The sequence below is a fragment of the Neovison vison genome, chromosome 6 (assembly GCF_020171115.1).
Source record: "Neovison vison isolate M4711 chromosome 6, ASM_NN_V1, whole genome shotgun sequence".
Taxonomy (NCBI): Eukaryota; Metazoa; Chordata; class Mammalia; order Carnivora; family Mustelidae; genus Neogale; species Neogale vison.
In genome coordinates, this window is record NC_058096.1 from 127,908,054 (window position 1) to 127,934,306 (window position 26,253).

Consider the following 26,253-nt stretch of genomic DNA (forward strand, 5'->3'; position numbering starts at 1 on the left):
AATAAGGTAGAACAAATGAATAGAGAGTGTAGGGGGAGGGGACAGAGGGAGAAGGATGAAGAAGGTAAAGGGTGTTTAGGGAAGGCCTCACTAATAAGGGAATTTCTGAATGCACAGTTGGAATGAAGTAAATAAAGGAAGAAGTCATGTGGATATCTGCAGAGAGTATTTCAGGCAGAGGAAAGAAGTGAAAAGCACCTGAGGCAGAAGTGGAGTTGGGTGTGTTCCAGTAACAGAGAGGATGCAGTTGTGAGCAAAGCACAGTAAGTGAGGGGCAGGGTAACAGGAGAGATGAGAGCGCAGAGGTTGTGAGGGTGTGTGTGTGTGTGTGTGTGTGTGTGTGTGTGTGTGTGTGGTGGGGGGATTATGGGGAGTCCTAGCAAGGACTCTGGCTTTTCCTCTGAGTGAGATGGGAAGCCACTGGAGGGTTTGAACAGAGGAGTGACATGAACTGACCTACATTTTCAAAGGATTATTCTGCTTTGTGGAGACCACTGTAGGGCAATGAAGGTGTAAGCAGCGAGACCAAGTAGAAGTAATCCAAGTGAGAAACAAGGGTGACTGCACCAGGGTGACTGTGGCAGCACTTCACAACAGTAGTGGTGTGCTTCACAGGCAAGTGTCACTTCTGAGATAGTCTTAGAAGACAGTGACACCTTCTGGCTCAAAGAAAGACTTACAAAGTTTTACAACAGAGAGCCAATGTAAAAGCCAAGAATGAAGTTCTGAAAGGAGAAAAAGAATCGTAGTATTCTGTAACTTGACAGAATCCAATAAATTCACAGCCAACAAAAAGTACTCGAAGAATGAGAGGATTTTTCTTGGGGGTGATCGCCCTGTAATCTTATTGGGGTGTGTGAGCCAGACGCAAGGGCTAACTCACTTGAGTGTGGCTGTGATGGATGGGTTTGTCCTGGGGCTCGCCTCTGGAATTCCTGCAGAGAGAATCTGGGAGCTAGGGCAAAGAATGCTGGACACGGCTGCAATGTGCACCACAGGCTGGTGTGCTCTGACTTCATGCCTTGACTGTGACTGGTCAAAGGAGGCCATGCATCAGAAACAGGGCATGGGAACACCTCACAAAATGGGAGAGTGTGATTATGCTATGTTAAATTCTTTTTTTTTTTTTCTGATTATATATAAGCTATTTCTCATTACCATTTCTAGTTCTAAATTTGAGATACATCCTTTTCTGGGAAAGACATATCTTTTTCTGGGAAAGGCTGTTTGTAAATGCTCAATATCAACTGAGTATCAATATTAATAACAAAGCAAAGAGTATACCTCATAAGACCAGACAGAATGAATACATTACTGTATACACTGGTACTTAATAAGAAGGAAAGTAGATACAAATAACTAATTCAAGTTTACTGTACCTTCCTCCCACTTAAAATAATCATTATAGCTCAGGTTACCTTTTGCATAGATATCTGAAAGCCTGGACAAAGAAGACTTATAGATCTCTATTAAGAAAAAAGAAGACTCAGCTTACAGTGGTGATATAGCGGGAGTGGAATTCTGGAGCATCTTTCAGGAACGTGAGGCCAGGGTGTGTATCCACCACATCCTGAAGAAGATTAAAACCAAAACTAAATAAATAAACATACCAAAGAGCAAAATAAATAAAATAAAAACTAACACTTGAAAAGAATTTTTCCTTCCTGTAGAATACGTAGCCAGTTGAGCAAACCTGCTCTTTTTAAAGCATTTAAAATTTAACACTTTAGGGGCACCTGGTGGCTCAGTGGGTTAAAGCCTTTGCCTTCGGCTCAGGTCGTGGTCCCAGGGTCCGGGGACCGGGGATGGAGCCCCGCATTGGGCTCTCTGCTCAGCAGGGAGCCTGCTTCTTCCTCCTCTCTCTCTGCCTGCCTCTCTGCCTATTTGTGATCTCTGACAAAAAATTAATAAAGAAAATCTTAAAAAAAATTTAGCACTGTATTAACATTAAAATTTTATTACAAGCATACTTAGGTGTGCTTTTGATATGCTAGCATACTTTAATAAAGCATTACAATTTTAATTTAGCTATTATTTGGTGATTTATGAATCATATGTCTTAGGGGTATGTATAGAAATTTTAACATGTCAAGGCATGTCAGGGAAACTCACCCTACAGATTCTGGGATAGGGGTTAAGAGAAATTTACACAGAAAAGATGGTAAGATATAAGCTAACTACAATGATTCTTTCTTAACCTAGAGGTTTGGGAAGTTTCTGAGGGAGAAAAATAGCCATGTAGCTAAGTTTGAAATCTGTTAAATTGTGGGAGTCAGCTAATGTCCTTCAAAATAACTGTGTGGACAAATCTATTTTCAATTTAGGATTTTATTTTTATTTTAAAATCTGCTATTTTATTCTCATGGAAGACTATTAGAATATTAAAACCATGAAATAGCATTTTTATTTTCTAATTAGATTTTTAAAAAAGATTTTATTTATTTATTTATTTGACAGAGAGAGAGAGAGATCACAAGTAGGCAGAGAGGCAGGCAGAGAGAGAGTGAGGTGGCAGGGGAAGCAGGCTCCCCGCTGAGCAGAAAGCCTGACCCGGGGCTTGATTCCAGAACCTTGAGATCATGACCGGAGCTGAAGGCAGAGGCTCAACTCACTGAGCAACCCAGGTACCCCTCTAATAAGATTTTTAAAGCACTTTGAATGAGCCTAGAGAAACTACTGGAAATAATTACTGTTAATTTAATAACCAGAGGCAACAGCAACGGCAACATGGATATAAGCTATTAATTGGTTAGTTGTAAATGGGCAGACATCAGTTATACCTCTTTTCTTTGATTCTTCAGAACAGTTAACTGTCCATATCTACCAACGTGGTCTCAAACCGATGGACCCCCTATTTAACCTTTTATTTGGAAATAATTTAAGACTTATGGGAAAGTTACAAAAATATTAGAGATTTTCTATGCCCTTTTCCCGTAATGGTAACAACTTACAAACCATAGTACAATGATCAAAGCCAGGAAGTGAACACAGACACAAAAGTAAACCTACAGACATCATTCAAATGTTACCAGCTTTTCCCTTAGTGTCTTTTTCTGTTCCAGGATTCTACACCACATTTAGTTCTTTTTTAAAAATTGTTTTAATTTAAATTAAATTTAGTTAACATATAGTGTATTATTAGTTTCAGTGGCAGAATTTAGTGATTCATCAGTTGTATGTAACACCTAGCGCTCATTACAAGTGTTCTCCTTAATAACAATCACCCAGTTATCCCCCATCTCTCTCCCCTTGAGCAACCCTGTTTGTTTCCTATAGTAAAGAGTCTCTTATGATTTGCCTCCCTGTTTTTATCCTATTTTAATTTCCCTTCCCCTATGTTCATCTGTTTTGGTTCTTAAATTCCACATGTGAGTGAAATCATATGGTACCTGTCTTTCTCTGACTTATTTTGCTTAGCATAATATCCTCTAGTTCCATCCATGTCATTGCAAATGGCAAGATTTCATTCTTTTTGATGGCTGAGTAGGATTTCATCATATATATAGACCGTTTCTTCTTTATCCATTCACCGGTCAATGGACATCTGGGCTCTATTTTGGCTACTGTGGACATTGCGAATATATACATTGGGGTGCATGTTCCCCCTTTGAATCAGTATTTTTGTATCCTTTGGATGGATACTTAGTAGTGCAATTGCTGGGTCATAGGGTAGTTCTATTTTTAACTTTTTAAGGATCCTCCATACTATTTTCCAGAGTGGTGGTACCAAATTGCATTCCCACCAACAGTAAAAGAGGGTTCCGCTTTCTCCACATCCCCACCAACATCTGTTGTTTAGTGAGTTGTTAGTTTTAACCATTCGACCAGTATGAGGTGGTTTCTCATTGTGGTTTTGATTTGTATTTCTCTTATGAGGAGTGATGTTGAGCATTTTTTCATCTGTCTGTTAGCCATTTGTATGTCTTCTTTGGAGAAATGTCTATTTATGTCTTCTGCACATTTCTTGACTGGATTTTTTGTTTTTTGGGTGTTGAGACTACTAAGTTCTTTATACGTTTTGGATACCTGCCCTTTATCTGATAAGTCATTTGCAAATATCTTCTCCCATTCTATAGGTTGCCTTTTGTTGATGCATTTAGCTCTTGTGCCTCATTGGTTTTTCCCAATTTTCTACAGTTCCTCAGTCTTGTACTTCATAATTCTAAAATACACTTTTTTTGAGAGAGAGAGAGAGAGAGAGAGAGCGCATAAATGGGGAGAGGCAGAGAGAGAGAGAGAGAGAGAGACCCCTAAGCAGGCTTCATGCTCAGCATGGAGCCTGATGCAAGGCTTGATCTCACAACCCTGAAATCAAGAGTCAGATGGATAACCAACTGAGTCACCCAGGCACCCCTCATGATTCTGACACTCTTAATGAGTTCTAGTCAGTTATTCTGTAGACTTTTTCAACATGGTTTTGTCTGATGTTTCCTCATGATTAGATTAAGATTATACATTTTCGGCAGTTATACCACATATGTGGTATTGTGTGCTTTACAGTCATACAAGACTATGTCTTATATCTTGTAGAGTTAAGTTTGATCACACTTGGCTGAAATGGGAACTTCTGAGTTCTTCACCATACAGTTATTATTCTCCCTTAATAATTAATAAATATTGTGGGGTGGATATACTTTAAGACTGCCAATATTCTGTTTCTCGGCAAATTTTTGCCCACAGATTTCAGCAGTCACTTTTTTTTTTTTTAAAGATTTTATTTATTTATTTGACAGAGAGAGATTACAAGTAGGCAGAGAGGCAGGCAGAGAGAGAGAGGAGGAAGCAGGCTCCCTGCTGAGCAGAGAAACTGATGCGGGACTCGATCCCAGGACGCTGAGATCATGACCTGAGCCGAAGGCAGCGGCTTAACCCACTGAGCCACCCAGGCGCCCTCAGCAGTCACTTTTTAAAAAAGATTTTATTTACTTGAGAGAGAGAGAGAGAGAGAGAGAGATAGCACAATCAGGGAAGAATGGTAGAAAAAGAGAGAGAAGAAGACTCCCTACTTAGCAGGGAGCTTGATGCAGGGCTCAGTCCCAGGACTCTGGCAGCATGACCTGAACTGAAGGCAGAATCTTAACTGACTGAGCCACCCAGATGCCCCAATTTTAGCAGCCATCTGTGGAACCTGATTGTAATATTCATACTGTGGTGCTTATCTTTTTTTTTTTTTTAAAGATTTTATTTATTTATTTGACAGACAGAGATCACAAGCACGCAGAGAGGCAGGTGGGGCAGGGGGCAAGCAGACTCCCTGCCGAGCACAGAGGCCGATGTGGGGATGCTGGGATCATGACCCGAGCCGAAAGCAGAGGCATTACCTCACTGAGCCACCCAGGTGCTCCTGTGGTGCTTATCTAATAGCGATTTTGTATTTCTCTCATTTTCTATATATTTAATAACTGGAATTCTTCTGTAAGGAAGAGTGATTCCTCCTCTCCCACATATTTATATGAAAGGTTATAATTTAACACTATCATTATTTATTTTGTTGCTCAAATTGATCTTACTCTGGCCATTGGAAATCTTATCAGGTTGGCCCCTGTATCCTCTTGACATATCCTAACCTTCTGTGAACACTTCTATAGTTTCTGGTATCACAAGATGGTATCATCTGACATTTTCCTTGTTCCAGCCCTGGAATCTACTTTTATCCCCCCAAATAGCCCTGGTTCCTTTACTGGAAATGGTATTTAGAAACCATTTATAAATCTGGGTGCTAGGTGTGCTCATTACCATTAGGATGTCATTGCTCTTGGCCCTCCTAGCAGGAAGAACTAGGAATACATGTATGTACAGCAGTCCCCCCTTATCTGCAGGAGATACGTTCCAAGATTCCTCATGGATGCCTGAAATTGCAAATAGTTCTAAACCATATATATATATTTTCCTATACATATGATAAAGTTTAATTTATAAATTAGGCCCAGTAAGAGCTTAAAAATATTAAAATAGAGCAATTATACCAATATACTATATTAAAAATTATGTGAATGTGATCTCTCTTTCAAAATATCTTATTGAACTGTACTCACCCTTTTACTTTTTAAGATTTTATTTATTTGACACACAGAGAGAGATCACAAGTAGGCAGAGAGGAAGGCAGAGAAAGAGAGGGAAGCAGGCTCCCTGCTGAGCAGAGAGCCCGATGTGGAGCTAGGTCCGAGGACCCTGGGATCATGACCTGAGCTGAAGGCAGAGGCTTTAACCCACTGAGCATCCAGGCCCCCCCACCCTTTTACTTCTTGAGATGACATGAGATGATAAATGTTTACATGATGAGATGAAGGGAGGTGAGTGGAGTAGGCACTGTGATGTAGCCTTAGGCAACTACTGACCTTCTAATGTTAGGTCAAGAGGAGGACCATCTGCTTCTAGATTGCAGTTGACCATGAATAACTGAAACTGCATACAAGGGTGGGATGAACTCCTCTATACTAATCCAAGCATACACACTTTTATTTCTATTTCCATACTTATCTATATATACTAAAAACTATGTAACCATATAAAGAATGGATTCTAATACTATACCACAAGGTTCAGTCTAAACTTCTCCCTTTCCTTTGTAATGTTAACAGAATTGCCAACCTATATTCCACTGAGAAACAAATTCACTAAACAGAGTACAGTATTAGTGTATAGTTTTTTTTTTGTCTCTGGTCTTACAGGATCCATTTAAAATACTGCTTTTCAAGGTTACTCAGGTGAGGTCTCTCCTGTCCTTCCTTTATTCTCCTTAATGTGGTTAGAATACAGTTCAGTTAATTTGTTACTGTTTATTATTTTATTCTGAGTTTCTTCCCCACAGGTCCAGATTGATTTTAATCCATTACTTATTTCTTAGGGAGAGAGTATTTACAAATTACTATGGTTCTAACAGTCAAAGCTAATGCAGAATTGACATCTTTTTTTTTTTCTTAAAGATTTTATTTATTTTATTTGACAGAGATCACAAGTAGGCAGAGAGGCAGGCAGAGAGAGAGGGAGGAGGAAGCAGGCTCCTTGCTGAGCAGAGAGCCCAATGCGGGGCTCGATCCCAGGACCCTGGGATCACGACCTGAGTGAAGGCAGAGGCTTTACCCCACTGAGCCACCTAGGCGCCCCCCAGAATTGACATCTTAACAATAATGAGTTCGTACCCATAAAGAAGACTTCTCTCTCCATTTATATAAATCTTTTTTAAGATTTTATTTATTAGAAAGATGCATGGAGCACTGGGTGTGGTGAAAAAATAATGAATACTGTTTTTCTGAAAATAAATAAATTGGAAAAAAAAACTTAAAAAAAAAAAAAGAAAGATGCAGAGAGAGCACAAATAGGCAGAGCAGCAGGCAGAGGGAGAGGGAGAAGCAGGCTCTCCACGGATCAGGGAGCCTGATGTGGGGCTCGATCCCAGAACCCAGGGATCATGACCCAAGCTGAAGGCAGCGGCTTAGCTGACTGAGCCACCCAGGCGCCCCCTCCATTTATATAAATCTTATTTTAAGTTCTCTCATCAATGTTTTGCTCTATTTTGTGTGCAGGTATTGCACATCTTTTGTCAGATTCATCTCTAAGTATTTAATATTTTGAGGTGGTATTATAAATGGTTTTTTTTTTTTTTTTTTACAGATTTTATTTATTTATTTGACAGACAGAAATCACAAGTAGGCAGAGCAGCAGGCAGAGAGAGAGGGGGAAGCAGGCTCCCAGCCGAGCAGGAAGCCAAATATGGGGCTCGATCCCAGGACCCTGAGATCATGACCTGAACTGAAGGCAGCGGCTTAACCCACTCAGCCACCCTGGTGCCCCTATAAGCAGTATTTTTAAAATTTCAATTTCTAATTGTTTGTTGCTAGTATGTAGAAAGAAAATTGATTTTTATGTACTGATCATGTTATTTGTAAACTTTCTAAGCTCACTTATTAAACACAGCTTTAGCAGCATCTCATGAATTTTGACATGCTGTGTTTTCATTTTCATTCAGTTCAAGATATTTGTTTCCTTTTCATTTCTTCTCTGACTCATGGATTACTTAAAAGTGTTATTTATTTATCAAATATTTAGAAATTTTCTGGAGATCTTTTATTATTTCTAATTTAATTCCATTAAAGTAAAAGAAATACTTTATGAGCTGAATTTTGAATTTTTATGGAGATTTTCTATGGCCCAGAATATGGTCTATCTTGGTAAATATTCTGTGTACATGTTAAAGGAATGTGTATTCTACTGTTGTTTGGTAAAGTGTAATATAAATGTCAATTAGGTCAAGCTGGTTGATAGTGCTTTTTAAATGTTCTATATCCTTATTGATTTTTCCTCAGCTTGTTCATTACTGAGAACAGCACATGGAAATCTACAATTATAATTGTGAATGTACCCATGAAGTTCTATCAGATTTTGCTTCATGCATTTTGAAAGTCTTTTATACAGTACATAAGCATTTTGAATTGTCATGTTGTTATATATTTTTTTAAGATTTTATTTACTTATTGACAGAGAGAGAGAGAGAGACAGACAGACAGCGAGAGGGGGAACACAAGCAGGAAGAATGAGAGGGAGAGGCAGGCTGCCTTCTGAGGAGGGAACTTGATGAGGAGCTGATCCTTGGACTCGGACATTATGACCCAACTTGAAGGCAGACATTCAGTGACTGAGCCACCCAGGTGCCCCCATGTTTTTATATTCTTTACAAGTTTTTATATTCTTGATGAACTGATCTCCTTATAATTTTTCTTACATTCTTCATGAGTTGTTACATTCTTGATGAACTGATGTGTTTATCTTTACCTAGCAGTATTATGTGCTTTAAAAACTACTCTGTCTGTATAATATAGCCATCCAGCTTTCTGTTCTTTTTGCAGAAAAAAATGCCATGTAACATAAAATTCATCCAACAATTTTGAGTATATAGTACAATATTGTCAACAACTTGTACATTGTTGTACAAGAGATCCCTCCCACCCCAATCCCAAATCATCAAAACTCCATACCCACCAAACAACAACTTCCCATACACTCTCCCACAGCCTCTGGCAACTACTTTTCTTTTTCCTAGGAGTTTGACTACTTCAGATACCCCATATAAGTGCGATAGTACAGTAACAGTCTTTTTGTGACTGGCTTATTTCGCTTAGCATAATGTTCTCAAATTTTATCCATGCTGTTGAATATAACAGAATTTCCTTTTGTTTTAAAGGCAGACTAATATTCCATTATATGTATATACCACATTCTCTTTATCCATCCATCTACTGATGGACATTTAGGTTGCTTTTAATTCTTGGCTATTGTGAATAATGCTCAATGAACATGGAATACAAATAGCTCTTTGAGATGTTTTTCCATTCTTTTAGGTATATACCCCACAGTGGTACTGTTAGGTCATATGGTGGCTCTATTTTAAATTTTTTTGAGGAACTTCCATACTAGTTTCAATAGAAGTTACACCCTTTTACCTTCCCACCATCTGTGCACAAATGTTCCATTTTCTCCATATCCTCACCAATGCTGTTTTTTTTGAGTTGGGGGAAATTGGAAGGGGAGGTGAATCATGAGAGACTATGGACTCTGAAAAACAATCTGAGGGGTTTGAAGTGGCGGGGGGGGTAGGAGGTTGGGGTACCAGGTGGTGGGTATTTTAGAGGGCACGGATTGCATGGAGCGCTGGGTGTGGTGAAAAAATAATGAATACTATTATGCTGAAAATAAATAAATTTAATTAAAAAATGGTTTCTATGGTAAAAAAAAACCAACATTCTAACAGGTGTGAAGTGATATTTCACTGTGATTTGATTTGCATTCCCATGTTTATTATTTTTTTTTAACTGATGTTGAACATCTCTTCGTATGCTTGTTAGACATTTCAACTTCTTTGGCGAAATATCTTTTCAAGTCCCTGCCCATTTAAATATATATTATAAATTATAAATATCTGGTTATTTTTACTGCTGCTCTTATTGAGTTGTAGGAGTTCTTTATATATTATAGATATTAACACATTATCAGATATGTTTGCAAGTATTTTTTTTTCCCATTCTATAGACTGCCTTTTACTATACTCTTCCCTTTGCTGTCCAGAAGTTTTAAAGTTTGATGTAGTCCCATTTGTATAGTTTTTCTTTTGTTGCCTATGCTTTTTTGGTCATAGCCATTGCCAAACCCAAGGGTCATGAAGGTTTCCTTCTCTGTTTTCTTCTAGGAGTTTTATAGTTTCAGGTCTTAGGTTTAGGTCTTTAAACGCTTTTGAATTCATTTTTGCACGTGGAGTGAGATAAGAATCTAACTTCTCTCTTTTACATGTGGATATCCAATTATCCCAATACCATTTATTGAAGAGATCATCCTTTCCCTACTGTGTTGGGAATGGATACAAATCATCTGAGTATACATGCAAGAATTTGTAGTTTTGTAATATATTTTGAAGTCAGGATGTGTGAAACTTCCAACTTTGTTCTCCTTTCTCAGGGTTGTTTTGGCTATTCCAGGTTCTTTGAATTCCATATGAATTTTAGAATTGTTTTTCATATTTATGCAAAAAACGTGATTGGTAATTTTAAACTTTACTGGGGAATAAGCAATACACAAAAACTGTACATATTTAATATATACAGGTTGAAGAGTTTGGACATATGTGTATACCCAAGAAAACATTACCACAATTAAGGTAATAACATATTCACCACCTTCAAGTTTCATTGTACTTTTTTTCCTTTTGTCTGTTTGTTTGTTTTGGTAGAATACTTAACATGAGATCTATCCTCTTGACATATTTTAAGCTGCACAATATAGCACTGTTAACTTTATGCACTATGTTGTACAACAGATGTCTAGAATTTGTTTCCCTTTCATAATTAAAACTATATCCACTGAACAACATCTTCATGATTCAATTTACATGAGGTATCCAAAACAGACTCACAGAAGCAGAGAATAGAATAGGGTTGCCAGGAGATGGGGGAAGGGGACCATTTGGATTTTGATAGAACTTGAACTGATCTATACACACTATTCTGGGTTGAATGGGCATTTAACATTGTTAAGTCTTTCAATCCATGAACACAGTATGTCTTTCCATTTATTTGTAAGAGCTTTCTTTTGATTAGTGTTAGCATGCTGTATCTCTTTTTCTTCTTTTACTTTTAATCTATTTGTGTCTTTATAATTAAAGCACATTTCTTTCAGGCAACATATATTTGGGTCTTACTTTTTTGTCTAATCTTTGCCTTTTGAGAGTATTCACATCACTTCCATTTAATGTGTTATTGATATTGATATGGTTAAGTTTAGGCCTACCATCTTGTTTGTCCCATCCATTCTTTTTTTTAAAAAATATTTTATTTATTTATTTGACAGAGAGAGACAGAGAGAGAGGGAACACAAGCAGGGGGAGGGGCAGAAGGAGCAGAAGACTCCCTGCTGAGCAGGAAGCCTGATGTGGGGCTCTATCCCAGGACTCTGGGAGCATGACCTGAGCCGAAGGCAGACACTTAACAGCTGAGCCACCCAGGTGCCGCTGTCTCATTCATTCTTTGTTCCCCTTTTCCCCTTCCTTTCCTGCCTCCTTTTGAGTTCACTGAGTATTATTTATAATTTCTATTTTATTTAAACTTTTTTGGGGGGTTTTAGCTATAACTGTTATTTCAATGGTTGTGTCAGAGAGTAGAGGTACATCTTTAACTTACTACAATCTATTTTCAAGTGGTATTATACCACTTCATAGATAATATGTGAACTACACAATTGTATATTTCCCATTTTTCTTCTCCTGGACTTTAAGCTATTGTCAAATTGACTTTAAGCTAACTTTAACTTAGGCATATGTTATAATCACCACAAAACACTGGTAGTTTTGTTTAAATCATTATCTTTTAAAGATATCTGAATAATAAGAAATCATATAATGGGGGAAGGGGACCCATTTATCCATTTAGTTACCATTCCTGGAGATTTTCTTTCCTTTATGTAAATTTGTATTTCCATCTGGCATTATTTTCTTCCTTGACTGAACAACTTCCCCCCAACCCAAATACATTTCTTATACTGCATTTCTGATGGTGATGAATTCTTTCAGCTTTGCTATGTCCAAAAATTTCTTTAACTCACTTCCATTTTTAAAAGATATTTTCACTGGGTATGATGCTCTAAGTTGATAGCTATTTCTTTGAGTACTTTAAAGATGTTGCTCCAATGTTTCTGACTTGGACTGTTTCCAACATGAAATCTACTTTTATCTTCACCTTTGTTCTACTTTATGAAATGTGACTATTTTCTCTGGCTGCTATTCAAATGTTCTCTTTATTACTGGTTTGAACTACTTTATCGTGATGTGACTTGGTATAGTTTTCTTTGATTTTCTTGTGCTTTGGGTTTCTTGATTATCTTGGATTTGAGCTTATAGTTTTTAACAAATATAGGAAATCTGGGGCTATTATATCTTCAAATAATTTTTCTGTTCCCCTGCAATGCAATTCCAGTACTAACTATCCAGAATCGGTACTGATTTCACAGGTTAGGGGCACAGTCCTTCACAAGACTTTTCTCACTATTAACTACACCATCCACACTTCTGGCCAACTGACTATACAGTTGGGGGTTTCCACTACCCCCTTAGGTTTAACAAGTTGCCTAAGTGACCCAAAGAAATGAGGCAAATACGACATTATGGTTACTATTCTATTATAAATGATACAAGTCAGGACCAGCTAAACAAGAGATGCAGAGGGAAAACTCTGAGAAGGTCTGAGACATGGAGCTTCCTATTCTCAGGGCATGGCACCCTTCCAGCCCATCATTGTGCTTCAGTGTCCAGAGTTTTTACTGGGTTTCATTAGGTAGGCATGCTTGATTAAATCATTGTCCCTATGACTGAAATCCATTTCTAGGTTCCATCCCCAGGTTGATATCACTTGGCTGAAAGACCTAACTTCTAATCACATAGTTGGCCTTTTTGACACAGCAAGTACTATCCAGGGACCGACCATTAATGAGTCACCTCATTACTAAAAATTGGGGCATGGTCCCAGGAGCCCACTGTGAAAAACAAAGATGTTCTTATCATTTGGGAAGTTCTAAGCATTTAGCAGCTCTGTCCTAGGAACTCGGGACAAAGATCTGACAAATTCTTTATTTGAAATCCCCCCACCTCTCCCATGTATAAGTATGTTTGTTTGCTTAAAGTTATGTCCCACAGCTCAGGGATGCTCTTTTCATTTTTCTTCTTTTCTTTGTGTCTCTATTTCTCATTTTGGATAGTTTCTAGTCTATGCTTCAAATTCACTAATCATTTCACTTGCAATGTTTAATCTACTGTTAATCCATTCTGGTGTATTTTGTAGCCCAGACACCTTAGTTTTCATCTCTACAAGTTCAGTTTTGGCTTTTTAAAATATGTATCTTCATGTCTTAACTTTTTGGGTAGATGGAATTCAGTTATGATAGGTGTTTTAATGTACTTGTCTAATTCCAACAGCTGGGTCGGTTTCAACTGATTTTTTTTCCCACATTACCTATTGTATTTTTCTGCTTCTTTGCATGCCTGATGGTATCAACCATTACAAATTTCACCTGGTTGAATGCCGGATATTTTTATATTCTTATAAATATTCCCAAACTTTGTTCTGGAATGCTGTTAAGTCACTTTAAAATCCTTTTATCCTTGTAGCTCTTGCTTTCTAAATTGGTTAGGCAGGACCTAGCAATGCTTAATTTAGGGCTAATTATTCTTCATTAATGAAGCAAGACTCCCAAGAGTACTCTGCCCAAAGTCCTATATATTATGAGGTTTCCAGTCTGGCTGGTATAGACCAATACTATCCCTGGCCCTGTGTGACTGCTCCCTCTAATCATGGATAGCACTTTCTTTAGCTTTAGTTACTTTCCCCACATACATCTTCTGATCAGTATTCTACTGAATACTTGTGGAGGAGTTCTAAAGAGGTTTGGAGCTTTCTCACTGGTGCTCTGCCCCTAGCCACCCTGATCCTCTAGCTCTCACCTCTGTCTCCTATAATCAGGGAGTCTGAAGGACTCTGCCTGGAGTCCCGCTTCCCACACTGTGGCTTGGAAACTCTCAAGGCAGTAAGCTGAAACAACCATAAGGCTTAACCTTGTTTGCTTCTGTCTGTCAGCAATCACTATCTTTTGTTGCTAGATATCCAGTATCTTGAAAACCACTGTTTTGTACTTCTTACCTGATTTTTTTAAATTGAAGCATAGCTGACATATATTATTATATATTAGTTTCAGGTGTACAGCAGTGATTCAACATTTATATACATTACAAATGATCACAGTAACTGGAAGTTAGTATCTCTTAATCCCCTCACCTATTTTGCCAATCTCCCCAACCACCTCCTCTCTGGCAACCACCAGTTTGTTCACTATGTGTGTTTGTTTTGGTTTTTAGATTCCACATATAAGTAAAATGATACATACTTGTTTTTTTTTTTTTGTCTGACATTTCACTCTCTAGGTCCATATGTGTTGTTGCAAATGGCAAGATTCCATTCCTTTTTAAAGACTGAGTAATACTCAGTGATACTGAATAATACTCAATTGTAATACTCAATACTCATATATATCACATACATATACCACATCTTATCTACTCATTCATCTACTGATAGACACTAGGTTACTTCTATATGTTGGCTATTGTAAATAACGCTGCAGTGAACATAGGAATGCATGTATCTTTTCGAATTAGAGTTTTCATTTTCTTTGGAAAAATACCCGGAAGGGGATCATATGGTATTCTATTTCTATTTTTATGGTATTTCTATTTTTAATTTTTTAAGGAAACTCCATACTGTTTTCCACGATGGCTGCACCAAATACACTTACCTATTTACCACCAATAGTGCCCAGGGTTCTGTTTTCTCCATATCCTTGTCAACACTTGCTATTTCTTATTTTTTGGTACTAGCCATTCTGACAGGTGTGAGGTGATATTATGGTTTTAATTTGCATTTTCCTAATTAATGACGTTGAGCATCTTTTCATGTGCCTGTTGATATGTTTTCTTCAGAAAAATGTCTATTCAGGTTCTCTGCCCATTTTTTAAAAAGATTTTATTTATTTATTTAAGAGAGAGACAGCAGGCATGAGAGAGAGAACACGAGCGGTGGGAGGGGCAGAGGGAGAAGCCAACTCCCTGACAAGCAGAGAGCCTGATGCGGGGCTCGATCCCAGGACTTTGGAATCATGACCTGAGCCAAAGGAAGGCTTAACCAACTGAGTCACCTGTGCCCCCACCATTTTTTAATTAATTAATTTATTTGACAAAAAGAGTGAGAGAGCACAAGCAGGGGGAGCAGCAGTGGGAGAGAGAAGTAGGCTTCCTGCTGAGCAGGAAATCTGATGTGGGACATTCTGCATTTGTTGCCCCTGCTTGAGGAGACAGACCCAAAAAAATATTGCTATGATTTATGTCTAAGCGTTTACTGCTTATGTTTTCTTTTAGGAGTTTTATAGTCTCATGACTTAAATTTAGGTTTTTAATCCATTTGGGGTTTATTTTTACAGATGGTATAAGATAGTAGTCTAATTTCAATTTTTTGCATGTAGCAAAACTTGTTAATTTCATTGGTTTTCTTCTACTTTTTTATCTCTATTTCACTTATTTCCACTCTTATCTTTACTATTTCTTCCTTCTACTAACTTTGCTTTTTGTTCTTTTTTCTAGTTTCTTTAGGTGTAAGGTTAGAATGTTTATTTTTCTAGTTTCTTAGGACAGGCCTATATCATAAACTTACATCTTAGAACTGCTTTTTTCCTGTCCAACAGATTTCTGAATGCTGTGTTTCCATTTTCATTTGTCTCAAGGTATTTTTAAACTTACTCTTTGATTTCCTCATTGACTCATTGTTGTTTAGTAGCACATTGTTTAGCCTTAATGTGTTTGTGTTTTTTAAGTCTACATGTGTCTTTAGGTCTGAAGTGAGTCTACTGTGGACTGCATAAAGATGGGTCTTATAATTTTTCTTGTAGTTGATTTCTAGTTTCATACCACTGTGGTTGGAAAAAATGATTGCTATGATTTCAGTCTTCCTAAATTTACCAAGACTTGTTTTGTGGTCTAACATGATCTATCCTGAAGAATGTTCCATGTGTACTTGAAAAGAATATGTATTCTGCTGTCTTCTAATGGAATGTTCTGTGTCTATCTGCTTAAGTCCATCTGGTCTAATGTGTTATTTAAGGTCACTGCTTGCTTCCTGATTTTCTATCTGCATGATCTATCCACTGATGTAAGTGAGGTATTAAAATTCCCTACTATTTTTAAGAGAAACTGGAGCAAGAAAGGAAGATGGCGGTGGAGTAGGAGGATCCTAGGCTTGTCTCATCCCATGAACACAACTAGATAACTACTAAATCATCCTAAATACCCCAGAAATTGACCTGAGGACTGGCATCCACAACTAAAAGGAGAGAAGAGGCCACATCAAAGATGGTAGGAAGCACAGAGACATAGTTTAGGGGAGAAGCAGACTGCAGGTGCTGCAGAGGGAAGGGAGCCATGGTTGCAGAGAAGGGTGAGAGAGAGAGGAGTACAAGGGAGAACACAGAAGGAGAATGTTTCCTCAAACTCACTGGCTTAGAAGATCAGAGGGGGTTAAATTCTGTGAGTTCTTAGAACAGTGGGAGTCAAACCCTGGAGTTTTAAAGGCCAGAGGGCTTGGCTGGGATAGAGGCCAATTAAGAATGGCTACTCCTAAGACAAGGCAGGCAAACAACCTGGGGGTTGACAGCATAGAAACAGTGATCTGAAGAACACCTGGGTCACACACTGGGGAGATGATTCACTCTTCTCACACCATGTACCTGAGAGGCAGTATTCACAGAGACAACTTTTCAGAAACAAAGGACCTGGCTGGTACCATTTTCCTTCCCTGCCCCTCAGCATAACACATAGCCACTTGTGGGAAGCAGGAAAGTGCTAATACTGGCTGCCTAACTTGTTTATACCAAGCCTCACTCCCCTTTGCTCTGGTGGGACTGTCCCCTTGATCAACTTGCCTCAGTCCAGCACAGCGCCGCCCCCCCGCCCCCACCCAAGAAGAACTCTGTCCACACATCTGACCAGAGTTCTACAGAGCCTTAGTTCTGGTGGAGTTGGTGTCAGATCTCATTGCAAAAGCAGACCAGAGCACACCTAGTTAAAACTCACCACATTCAGGCCAGGGACCAAACACTGCCCACAGAAGGCAAAGAGAACCTCTATAGGCAACTGGCCTGAAGGATAGAGCAGCCAAAACACAACAGCAGAGCAAACGCAGCACATGCTGGAAATACTCCCCTGAAGTGCCAGGCCCTAAGCATTACATGACCTCTTCTTCATAAGGCCATTACTTTCAGGAGCAAGAGAAATAACTGGCATCTGACTGTTGATCTTAACTCTAGCCTTAATCTCAGGGTCGTGAGTTCAAGCTTCATGTGGAGCCTCCTAAAAAAAAAAGTCTTAAAAGTAGTAAAACAAAAGAAGTCCTTAACTTACCAGAGAAAAGCCATAAAGTTCACTGAAGATTTCTCAATAGAAACTTGGCAATCCAGAAGAGAATAGCATGATATACTCAAGGTGCTGAATAGGAAAAATCTGCATCCAAGAATACTCTATTCAGCAAAGCTATCATTCTGGATAGATGGAGAGATAAAGAGTTTCCCAGACAAACAAAAACAAAAGGAGTTTGTGACCACTAAACCAGCTCTGCAAGAAATATTAAAGGTAACACTTTGAGTGGGGAATAAAGACCAAAAGTGACAAAGACTAGAAAGGAACAGAGAAAACCTCCAGAAACACTGTCTTTACAAGTAATACAATGGTGCTAAATTCTTACCTATCAATTACTCTGAATGTAAATGGACTAAATGCAACAATCAAAATACAAGGGTGTTAGAATGGATAAAAAAACAAGACCCATCTATATGCTGCCTACGAGAAACTCATTTTAGACTAAAACACCTCCAGATTGAAAATGAGGGGATGGAGAAAGTTTTATCACCCAAATGGAAATCAAAAGAAAGCTGGAGCAGCCATATTTATATCAGACAAGCTAGATTTTAAACCAACGACTATAACAAGAGATAAAGAAAGGCACTACATTATAATAAAGGGGTCTACTGAAAAACAAGATCTAACAAATGTAAATGTTTATGCCCCCAACTTGGGAACAACCATATATATAAGACAGTTAATAACAAACATAAAAGGAACTCATTGTTAATAATAGAATAATAGTAGGGGACTTTAATATCCCACTTACGTCAATGGACAGATCAACTAAGCAGAAAATTAACAAAGAAACAATGGCTTTGAATGACACACTGGACCAGATGGACTTAACAGATATATTCAGAACATTCCATCCTAGAGCAGCAGAATACACATTCTTTTCAAGGGCAAATAGGACATTCTCCAGAACAGATCACATGCTAGGTTACAAATCAGGCGTCAGCAAGTACAAAAAGACTGAGATCATACCACGCATATTTCCCAATCACATTGCTACAAAACTTGAAGTTAATCAAAAGAAAAAATTTGGAAAGACCACAAACACACAGACATTAAAGAACATCTTACTAAAGAATGAATGGGTCAACTAGAAATTAAAAAAGAAATTAAAAAAATACATGAAACAAATGAAAATGAAAACACGAAGTCCAAAACCTTTGGAGTGCAGCAAAAGGGGTACTAAGAGGGAAGTATATAGCAATACAGGCCTGCCTCAAGAAGGAAGAAAAATCTCAAATATAAAACCTAACCCTATACCTAAAGGGCCTAGAAAAAGAACAAATGAAGCTTAAAGTTAGCAGAAGAAGGGAAAAATAAAGATTAGAGCAGAAATAAATGATATAGAAACAAACAAAAATCCCAACAGAATAGATTAGTGAAACCAGCAGCTGGTTCTTTGAGAAAGTTGATAAAATTGATAACCCCCTTATATAGACTTATCAAAAAGAAGAAGAGAAAGGACCAAAATAAATAAAATCACCAATAAGAGAGGAGAAATAACAACTGACACCACAGAGATACAATTATAAAAGAATAATATGAAAAACTGTATGCCAACAAATTGGGCAATCTGGAAGACATGGATAAATTTCTAGAAACATACAAACTACCAAAACTGAAACAGGAAGAAAAAGAATACTACAATAGACTGATAACCAGCAAAGAAATGGGATCAGTAATAAAAAATCTCTAAGTCCAGGGCCAGACGGCTTCACAGGTGAATTCTACCAAATATTTAAAAAGAGTTAATAATACCTATTCTTCTCAAACTATTAAAAAAAAAAGATAAACTTGAAATGGATAAAAGACCTCAACGTGAGACAGGAATCCATCAGAATCCTAGAGGAGAACATAGGCAGTAACTGCTTTGATATCAGCCACAGCAACTTCTTTCAAGATATGTCTCCAAAGGCAAAGGAAACAAAAGCGAAAATGAACTTTTGGGACTTCATCAAGATCAAAAGCTTCTGCACAGTAAAGGAAACAGTCAACAAAACAAAGAGGCAACCCACAGAATGGGAGAAGATATTTGCAAATGACAGTACAGACAAAAGGCTGATATTCAGGATCTATAAAGAACTTCTCAAACTCAACACACACAAAACAGATAATCATGTCAAAAAATGGGCAGAAGATATGAACAGACACTTCTCCAATGAAGACATACAAATGGCTATCAGACACATGAAAAAATGTTCATCATCACTAGCCATCACGGAGATTCAAATTAAAACCACATTGAGAAACCATCTTACACCAGTTAGAATGGCCAAAATTAGCAAGACAGGAAACAACGTGTGTTGGAGAGGGGGAACCCTCTTACACTGTTGGTGGGAATGCAAGTTGGTGCAGACACTTTGGAGAACAGTGTGGAGATTCCATAAGAAATTAAAAATAGAGCTTCCCTATGACACTGCAATTGCACTAATGGGTATTTACTCAAAGATACAGATGTAGTGAAAAGAAGGGCCATCTGTACCCCAATGTTCATAGCAGCAATGGCCATGGTCGCCAAACTGTAGAAAGAACCAAGATGCCCTTCGACAGACGAATGGATAAGGAAGATGTGGTCCATATATACTATGGAGTATTATGCCTCCATCAGAAAGGATGAATACCCAACTTTTGTATCAACATGGACGGGACTGGAAGAGATTCAGCTGAGTAAAATAAGTCAAGCAGAGAGAGTCAATTATCATATGGTTTCACTTATTTGTGGAGCATAACAAATAACATGGAGGACATAGGGAGATGGAGAGGAGAAGGGAGTTGAGGGAAATTGGAAGGGGAGATGGGCCATGAGAGAATATGGACTCTGAAAAACAATCTGAGGGTTTTGAAGGGGCAGGGGGTGGGAGTTTGGGTGAGCCAGGTGGTGGGTATTATGGAGGGCACGTATTGTATGGAGCACTGGGTGTGGTGCATGAACAATGAATTCTGTTACGCTGAAAAGAAATTAAAAAAAAAAAAAAAAGAAAGAAATGGAAGGAAAACTTCCAAACTCATTCTACAAGGTCAGCATTACCCTGATTCTAAAACCAGACAAAGACCCCACTAAAAAAGAGAACAATATCCCTGATGAACACAGATGCAAAATTTTTCACCAAAATACTACCCAAAGGATTATTCACCAGGACCAAGATGGATTTATTCCAGGGTTGCTAGGGTGATTCAATATTTACAAATCAATCAACATGATATACCACATTAATAAAAGAAAGGAGAAGAACCATATGATCCTCTCAATAAATGCAGAAAAGCATTTGACAAAGTATAGCATCCATTTTTGATTAAAAACCCTCAACAAATAGGGATAGAGGGAACATACATCAACATAATAAAGGCCACGTATGAAAAACCCACAGCTAGTAACATCTTCAATGGGGAAAAACTGAGAGATTTCCTTTATAGTCAGGAATAAGAAAGGATGTCTATTCTTATCACTGTTTTTTAACACAGTACTGAAAGTCCTAGCCACAGCGATGAGACAACAAAAAGAAGTAAAAGGCATCCAAACTGGCAAGGAAGAAGTCAAACTTTCACTATTTGCAGATGACATGATACTCTATGAGGAAAACCCAAAAGACTCCCCCCCAAAATGGCTAGAATGGAAACATGAATTCAGTAAAGCTGCGGGATACAAAATCAACACACAGAGATGTGTTGCATTTCTATGTATTGTCAATAATGAAGCAACAAAAAGAGATATAAAAAAACCAATCCCATTTATAATTGTACCAAAAACCGTAAGATACCTATGAATAAACCTAACTAAAGAGGTAAAAGATCTGTACCCTGGAAACTATAAAACACTGATGAAAGAAATTGAAGAGGACTCAAAGAAATGGAAAGATGTTCCATGCTCATGGATTGCCAGAGCAAATATTGTTAAAATGTCTATACTACCCAAAGCAATCTACACATTTAATGCAATCTGTATCAAAATACCAACAGAATTTTCCACAGAGCTAGAAACAAACAATCCTAAAATTTGTATGAAACCACAAAAGACCCCCAATAGCTAAAGCAATCTAACAAGAAAAGCAAAGCTGGAGGCATCACAATTTCAGACTTCAAGTCATATTACAAAGCTGTAGTATGGTACTGGCACAAAAACAGACAAATAGATCGGTGGAACAGGACAGAATATCCAGAAATGAACCCCAACTATATGGCCAATTAATCTTCAACAAAGCAGGAGAGGGTATCTAAATGGAAAAGAGACAGTCTCTTCAACAAATTGTTCTGGGAAAACTGGACAGCAACATGCAGAAGAATGAAACTGGACCACTTTTTTACTCCATACACATATGTAAGTTAAAAATGGATGAAAGGCCTAAATGTGAGACAAGAAACCATCAAAATCCTAGAGAAGAACACAGGCAGTAACCTTTCTGACATAAGCTGTAGCAACTTTTTTTTTTTTAAATTTTTATTTATTTGACAGACAGAGATCATAAGTAGGCAGAGAGGCAGGCAGGCAGAGAGAGGGCGGGAAGCAGGCTCCCCGCTGAGCAGAGAGCCTGATGCAGGGCTCGATCCCAGGACCCTGAGATCATGACGTGAGTCAAAGGCAGAAGCTTTAACCCACTGAGCCACCTTGGCACCCTGAAAGGTTTTATTTACTTATTTGACAGAGAGAGAGAGAGACATCGCAAGTAGGCAGAGAGGCAGGCAGAGAGGGGGGGAAAGCAGGTTCCCTGCTGAGCAGAGAGCCCGATGTAATGCTCGATCCCAGGACCCTGAGACCATGACCTGAGCCAAAGGCAGAGGCTTAACCCACTGAGCCACCCAGGTGGCCCCCCGCAACTTCTTATTATATATGTCTCCTGAGGCAACGGAAACCAAAGTGAAAATGAACTACTGGGACTTCATAAGATTAAAAGCTTCTGCACAGGGGCGCCTGGGTGGCTCAGTGGGTTAAAGCTTCTGTCTTCGGCGCAGGTCATGATCCCAGCATCCTGGGATTGAGCCCCGCATTGGGCTCTCTTAACCAACTAACCCATTCAGGCACCCCTACTTACTGCCATTCTATTAACTGTTTTCTGTTTTTTTGTTGTTGTTGTTGTAATTCTTTGTTCTTCTTGTCTTGCTATCTTCCCTTGTCATTGGATGACTTTCAAGTTTATGGTCTTAAGTCCTAACACATTCTAAAAGCACTACATTTTAGTCTATCTACCCCCCATGTTTTAAATGTATTTGATGTTGTATTTTACAACTTCTTTTTTTCCGCTTTTTAAAAAAATTTTTTAAATTTTTAATAAACATATATTTTTATCCCCAGGGATACAGGTCTGTGAATCGCCAGGTTTACACACTTCACAGCACTCACCAAAGCACATACCCTCCCCAATGTCCATAACCCCACCCCGCTTCTCCCAATCCCCCTCCTCCCAGCAACCCTCAGTTTGTTTTGTGAGATTAAGAGTCACTTATGGTTTGTCTCCCTCCCAATCCCATCTTGTTTCATTTATTCTTCTCCTACCCATTTAAGCCCCCATGTTGCATCACCACTTCCTCATATCAGGGAGATCATATGATAGTTGTCTTTCTCCGCTTGACTTATTTCGCTGAGCATGATACGCTCTAGTTCCATCCATGTTGTCGCAAATGGCAAGATTTCATTTCTTTTGATGGCTGCATAGTATTCCATTGTGTATATATACCACATCTTCTTTATGTATTTTACAACTTTTTATTTTGTGTATCCCTTAACTAATCATTGTATATATAGTTGATTTTACTGCTTGTCTTTTAGCCTTCATACTAGCTTTGTAAGTGGTTGAGCCACTACCTTTACTGTATGTTTACTTTTACCAGTGAGATTTTTTTTTTCATAATTTTCTTCCAGTTATGGCATTCTCTTCTCTCCCCCCAGCCCCTACTCCAAGAGGTCTTTTGAATAATTCTTGTAAGGCTGGTTTAGGAATGATAAACTTCTTCAGCTTTTACTTGTCTGGGAAACTTTCTCTCTCCTTAAATTCTGAAATAACCTTGCTAGGTAAAGTACTCTTGGTTGTGTTCTTTTTTCTTTTTCTTTTCTTTTTTTTTTTTTTTCTTTTCTTTTCTTGTAGCACTTAAAATATATCATGCCACTCACTTCTGGCCTGCAAAATTTTTGCAGAAAAATCAGCTCATAGTGTTATGGGTGTTCCCTTGTAGGTAACTAGCAGCTTTTCCCTTGCTGCTTTTAAGATTCTCTTTATCTCTAATTTTTGACACTTTAATTATTATGTGACTTGTGTGGACCTCATCTCTGTGGTTTCTGGACCTAGATGTCTGTTTTCTCCCCCAGGTTAAAGCAGCATTCAGTTATTATTTCTTCAACTATGTTTTCTGCTACTTTCTCCTTCTTATCCTTCTAGGACCCCTCTAATGCAAATGCTGGTATGGCTGATGTTATCTAAGAGCTCCCTTAAGCTATACTCATTTACAATTTTTCATTCTGCTGTTTAGCTTGAATGATTTCCACTACCCTGTTTTGCAGACGATTGATCTATTCTTCTGCACCCTCTAAAGTTGCTGATTCCCTCTCGTGTGTTTTTCATTTATTGTTCTTCAGCTGATTGGTCTTTTTAACGTTTTCTATCTCCTGTTGAAGTTTTCATTGTGTTCATTCATTCTTCTCTATAGATCAGTAAGCATTTTTATGACTATTATTTTGAACTCCCTATTAGTTAGATTGTTCTGGTTCTTTTTCTGAGGTTGTTTTCTGTCTTGTTCCTTCATTCCTATCTCCTCATTTTGTCTCACTCTATTTGTTTCTATGTTTTAGGTAAATTGGCTACATCTGGTCATGAAGGAGTGGCCTTATGTAGAAAGCATCCTGTGGGGCCCAGAAGTGAAGTCTCCCCTAATCACCACAACCAGGCTCTCCAGGGGGGACTGCTTGTAGGTTGTATGTTCCCTCCTTTTGTGGCTGGGCCCCTACATAGGAGTAGTTTTTGGAGAGTAAGTGTCCAGGTTTAAGGCTACCCATTAGATGTGGTGTAGTAGAAACTGCTTTGGAGGTGGGCAGCAGGCCTAGCCTAGGGTGCCTACTGGGTGTGGCACAGTGGGAACCATTTTGGAGGGGACCTGCTGGGGCAGGTTTGCAAGGCAACACCGGAATGGGGTGAGTGGTGCTAGCAAGGATGATGGAGAGTGTCAGGACTGGCACCTACTACACTGGGCCAGCTAGGCAGGAAGGCAAGAAAAATGGATCTTGCCAGTGCTTCCATTCCTGGAGAAAGTTCCTACTTTCTTATTGGTCCAACATCATGTCCCTTAGGCATTCAAAGAAGAACTGAAGTTAACTGGATTTTTTTTTCTTTCTCTCCATCAATTGTAACCATGCCATATTTCAGTTTGCTTCCAGCTTAGATCATGACTTTTTTAAAAAAGATTTTATTTATTTATTTGATAAACAGAGATCACAAGTAGGCAGAGAGGCAGGCAGAGAGAAAGGAAGAAGCAGGCTCCCTGCTGAGCAGAGAGCCTGATGTGGGGCTTGATCCCAGGACCCTGGGATCATGACCTGAGCTGAAGGCAAATGCTTTAACCCACTGAGCCACCCAGGTGCCCCTAGATCGTGACTGTTTTATACAGGTTTATTTTTTTCAATTTTCTTGGAGTTTTGATTGCTTTTTAAAAACTTGTTTATATACAGAATGCTGTGCTACAAGCATATCTTCTAGTTTCCCTGTTTCCAAATATGATAGTACTGCATAGAATAGTTTCATCCCTCCCTCTTCCCCTTTTGGAGAACTTCTTCCCAGAGAAATCCATCGCCTTTTCTATTCTGGACTGGCTGCCCTTCTGTTGCCATTTGAGGTCTTCCTTTCACTGATTCTCTGGATTGAATCCACTGTTCCATGGATTTTATGTATTCCTCTTTCTTGGTTTACTTAATTTTTTGGGAAGATTTATTTATTTTAGAGAGCAAGAAGGAGAGATGGAGAGAGCAGGTGCACGTGCATGCATGTGTGGGGAAGGGGCAGAGGGAGACAGGAGAAAGAATCCCAAGCAGACTCCATGCTGAGCATTGAGTCTGATTAGGGGCTCAATCCCACAACCTTGAGATCATGATGTGAGCCTAAACCAAGAGTCAGGCATTAGCCTACTGTGCCACCAAGGTGCCCCTTGGTTTACTTAATTGGATACAATATCTATTCAAGTAATTCTTTAGAAAATAGGGAGATAAACTTTCTGAGCCTTTAAATGCCTTTATTCTAATCTCATATCTGACTAATAGCTTGGCAGGATACAGGAAATCTGATTTCAAATCCCTAACTCCTAGAGTTACTAATGAGAATCCAATATCACCCCAATTTTTGTTCTTATTAAAGGGACCTGTTTTTTCTCTCTGGAAGCTTTTAGTATCTTGTTTTCAACAGCATTTTTCTAAAATTTTTTGATAACATGTATGTTTCTTTCTTTTACTCATTATACTTTCAATCAAAAGACCTGTATTCTATATTATTTCTTTAATTCTGTGGGCAGGACTGGAGGGAGCAGGAGAGTCTGGTGTGGGAATGTTAAATTCAATTTTTTTTAAAAGACTTTATTTATTTATTTGGGAGAGAGAGTGAGTGTATGAGCAGGGGCAGGGGAGAGGGAGAAGCATACTCCCTGCTGAGCAGGGAGCCTGATGTAGGGCTTGATCCCAGGACCCCAAGGTCATGACCTGAGCGGAAGAGAGATTTTTAACCAACTGAGCCACCAGGCACCCCTCAAATTATATTTCTGACTATATGCTGGTTACACAGGCATGTTCCCAA

The 26,253-nt window shown here is 38.6% G+C and overlaps 1 protein-coding gene across 3 annotated transcripts in view; it reads right to left on the minus strand.

Moving 5' to 3' along the window:
* Positions 1-26,253, minus strand: part of PPP2R3A (protein phosphatase 2 regulatory subunit B''alpha) — a 202,712-nt gene that overhangs the window by 71,248 nt on the left and 105,211 nt on the right. For all 3 annotated transcript variants that reach the window (XM_044252310.1, XM_044252309.1, XM_044252311.1), the window contains one exon: positions 1,496-1,570. In XM_044252310.1, the coding sequence (XP_044108245.1) occupies positions 1,496-1,570 (75 nt within the window). The remainder of the gene's footprint in view (positions 1-1,495; positions 1,571-26,253) is intronic.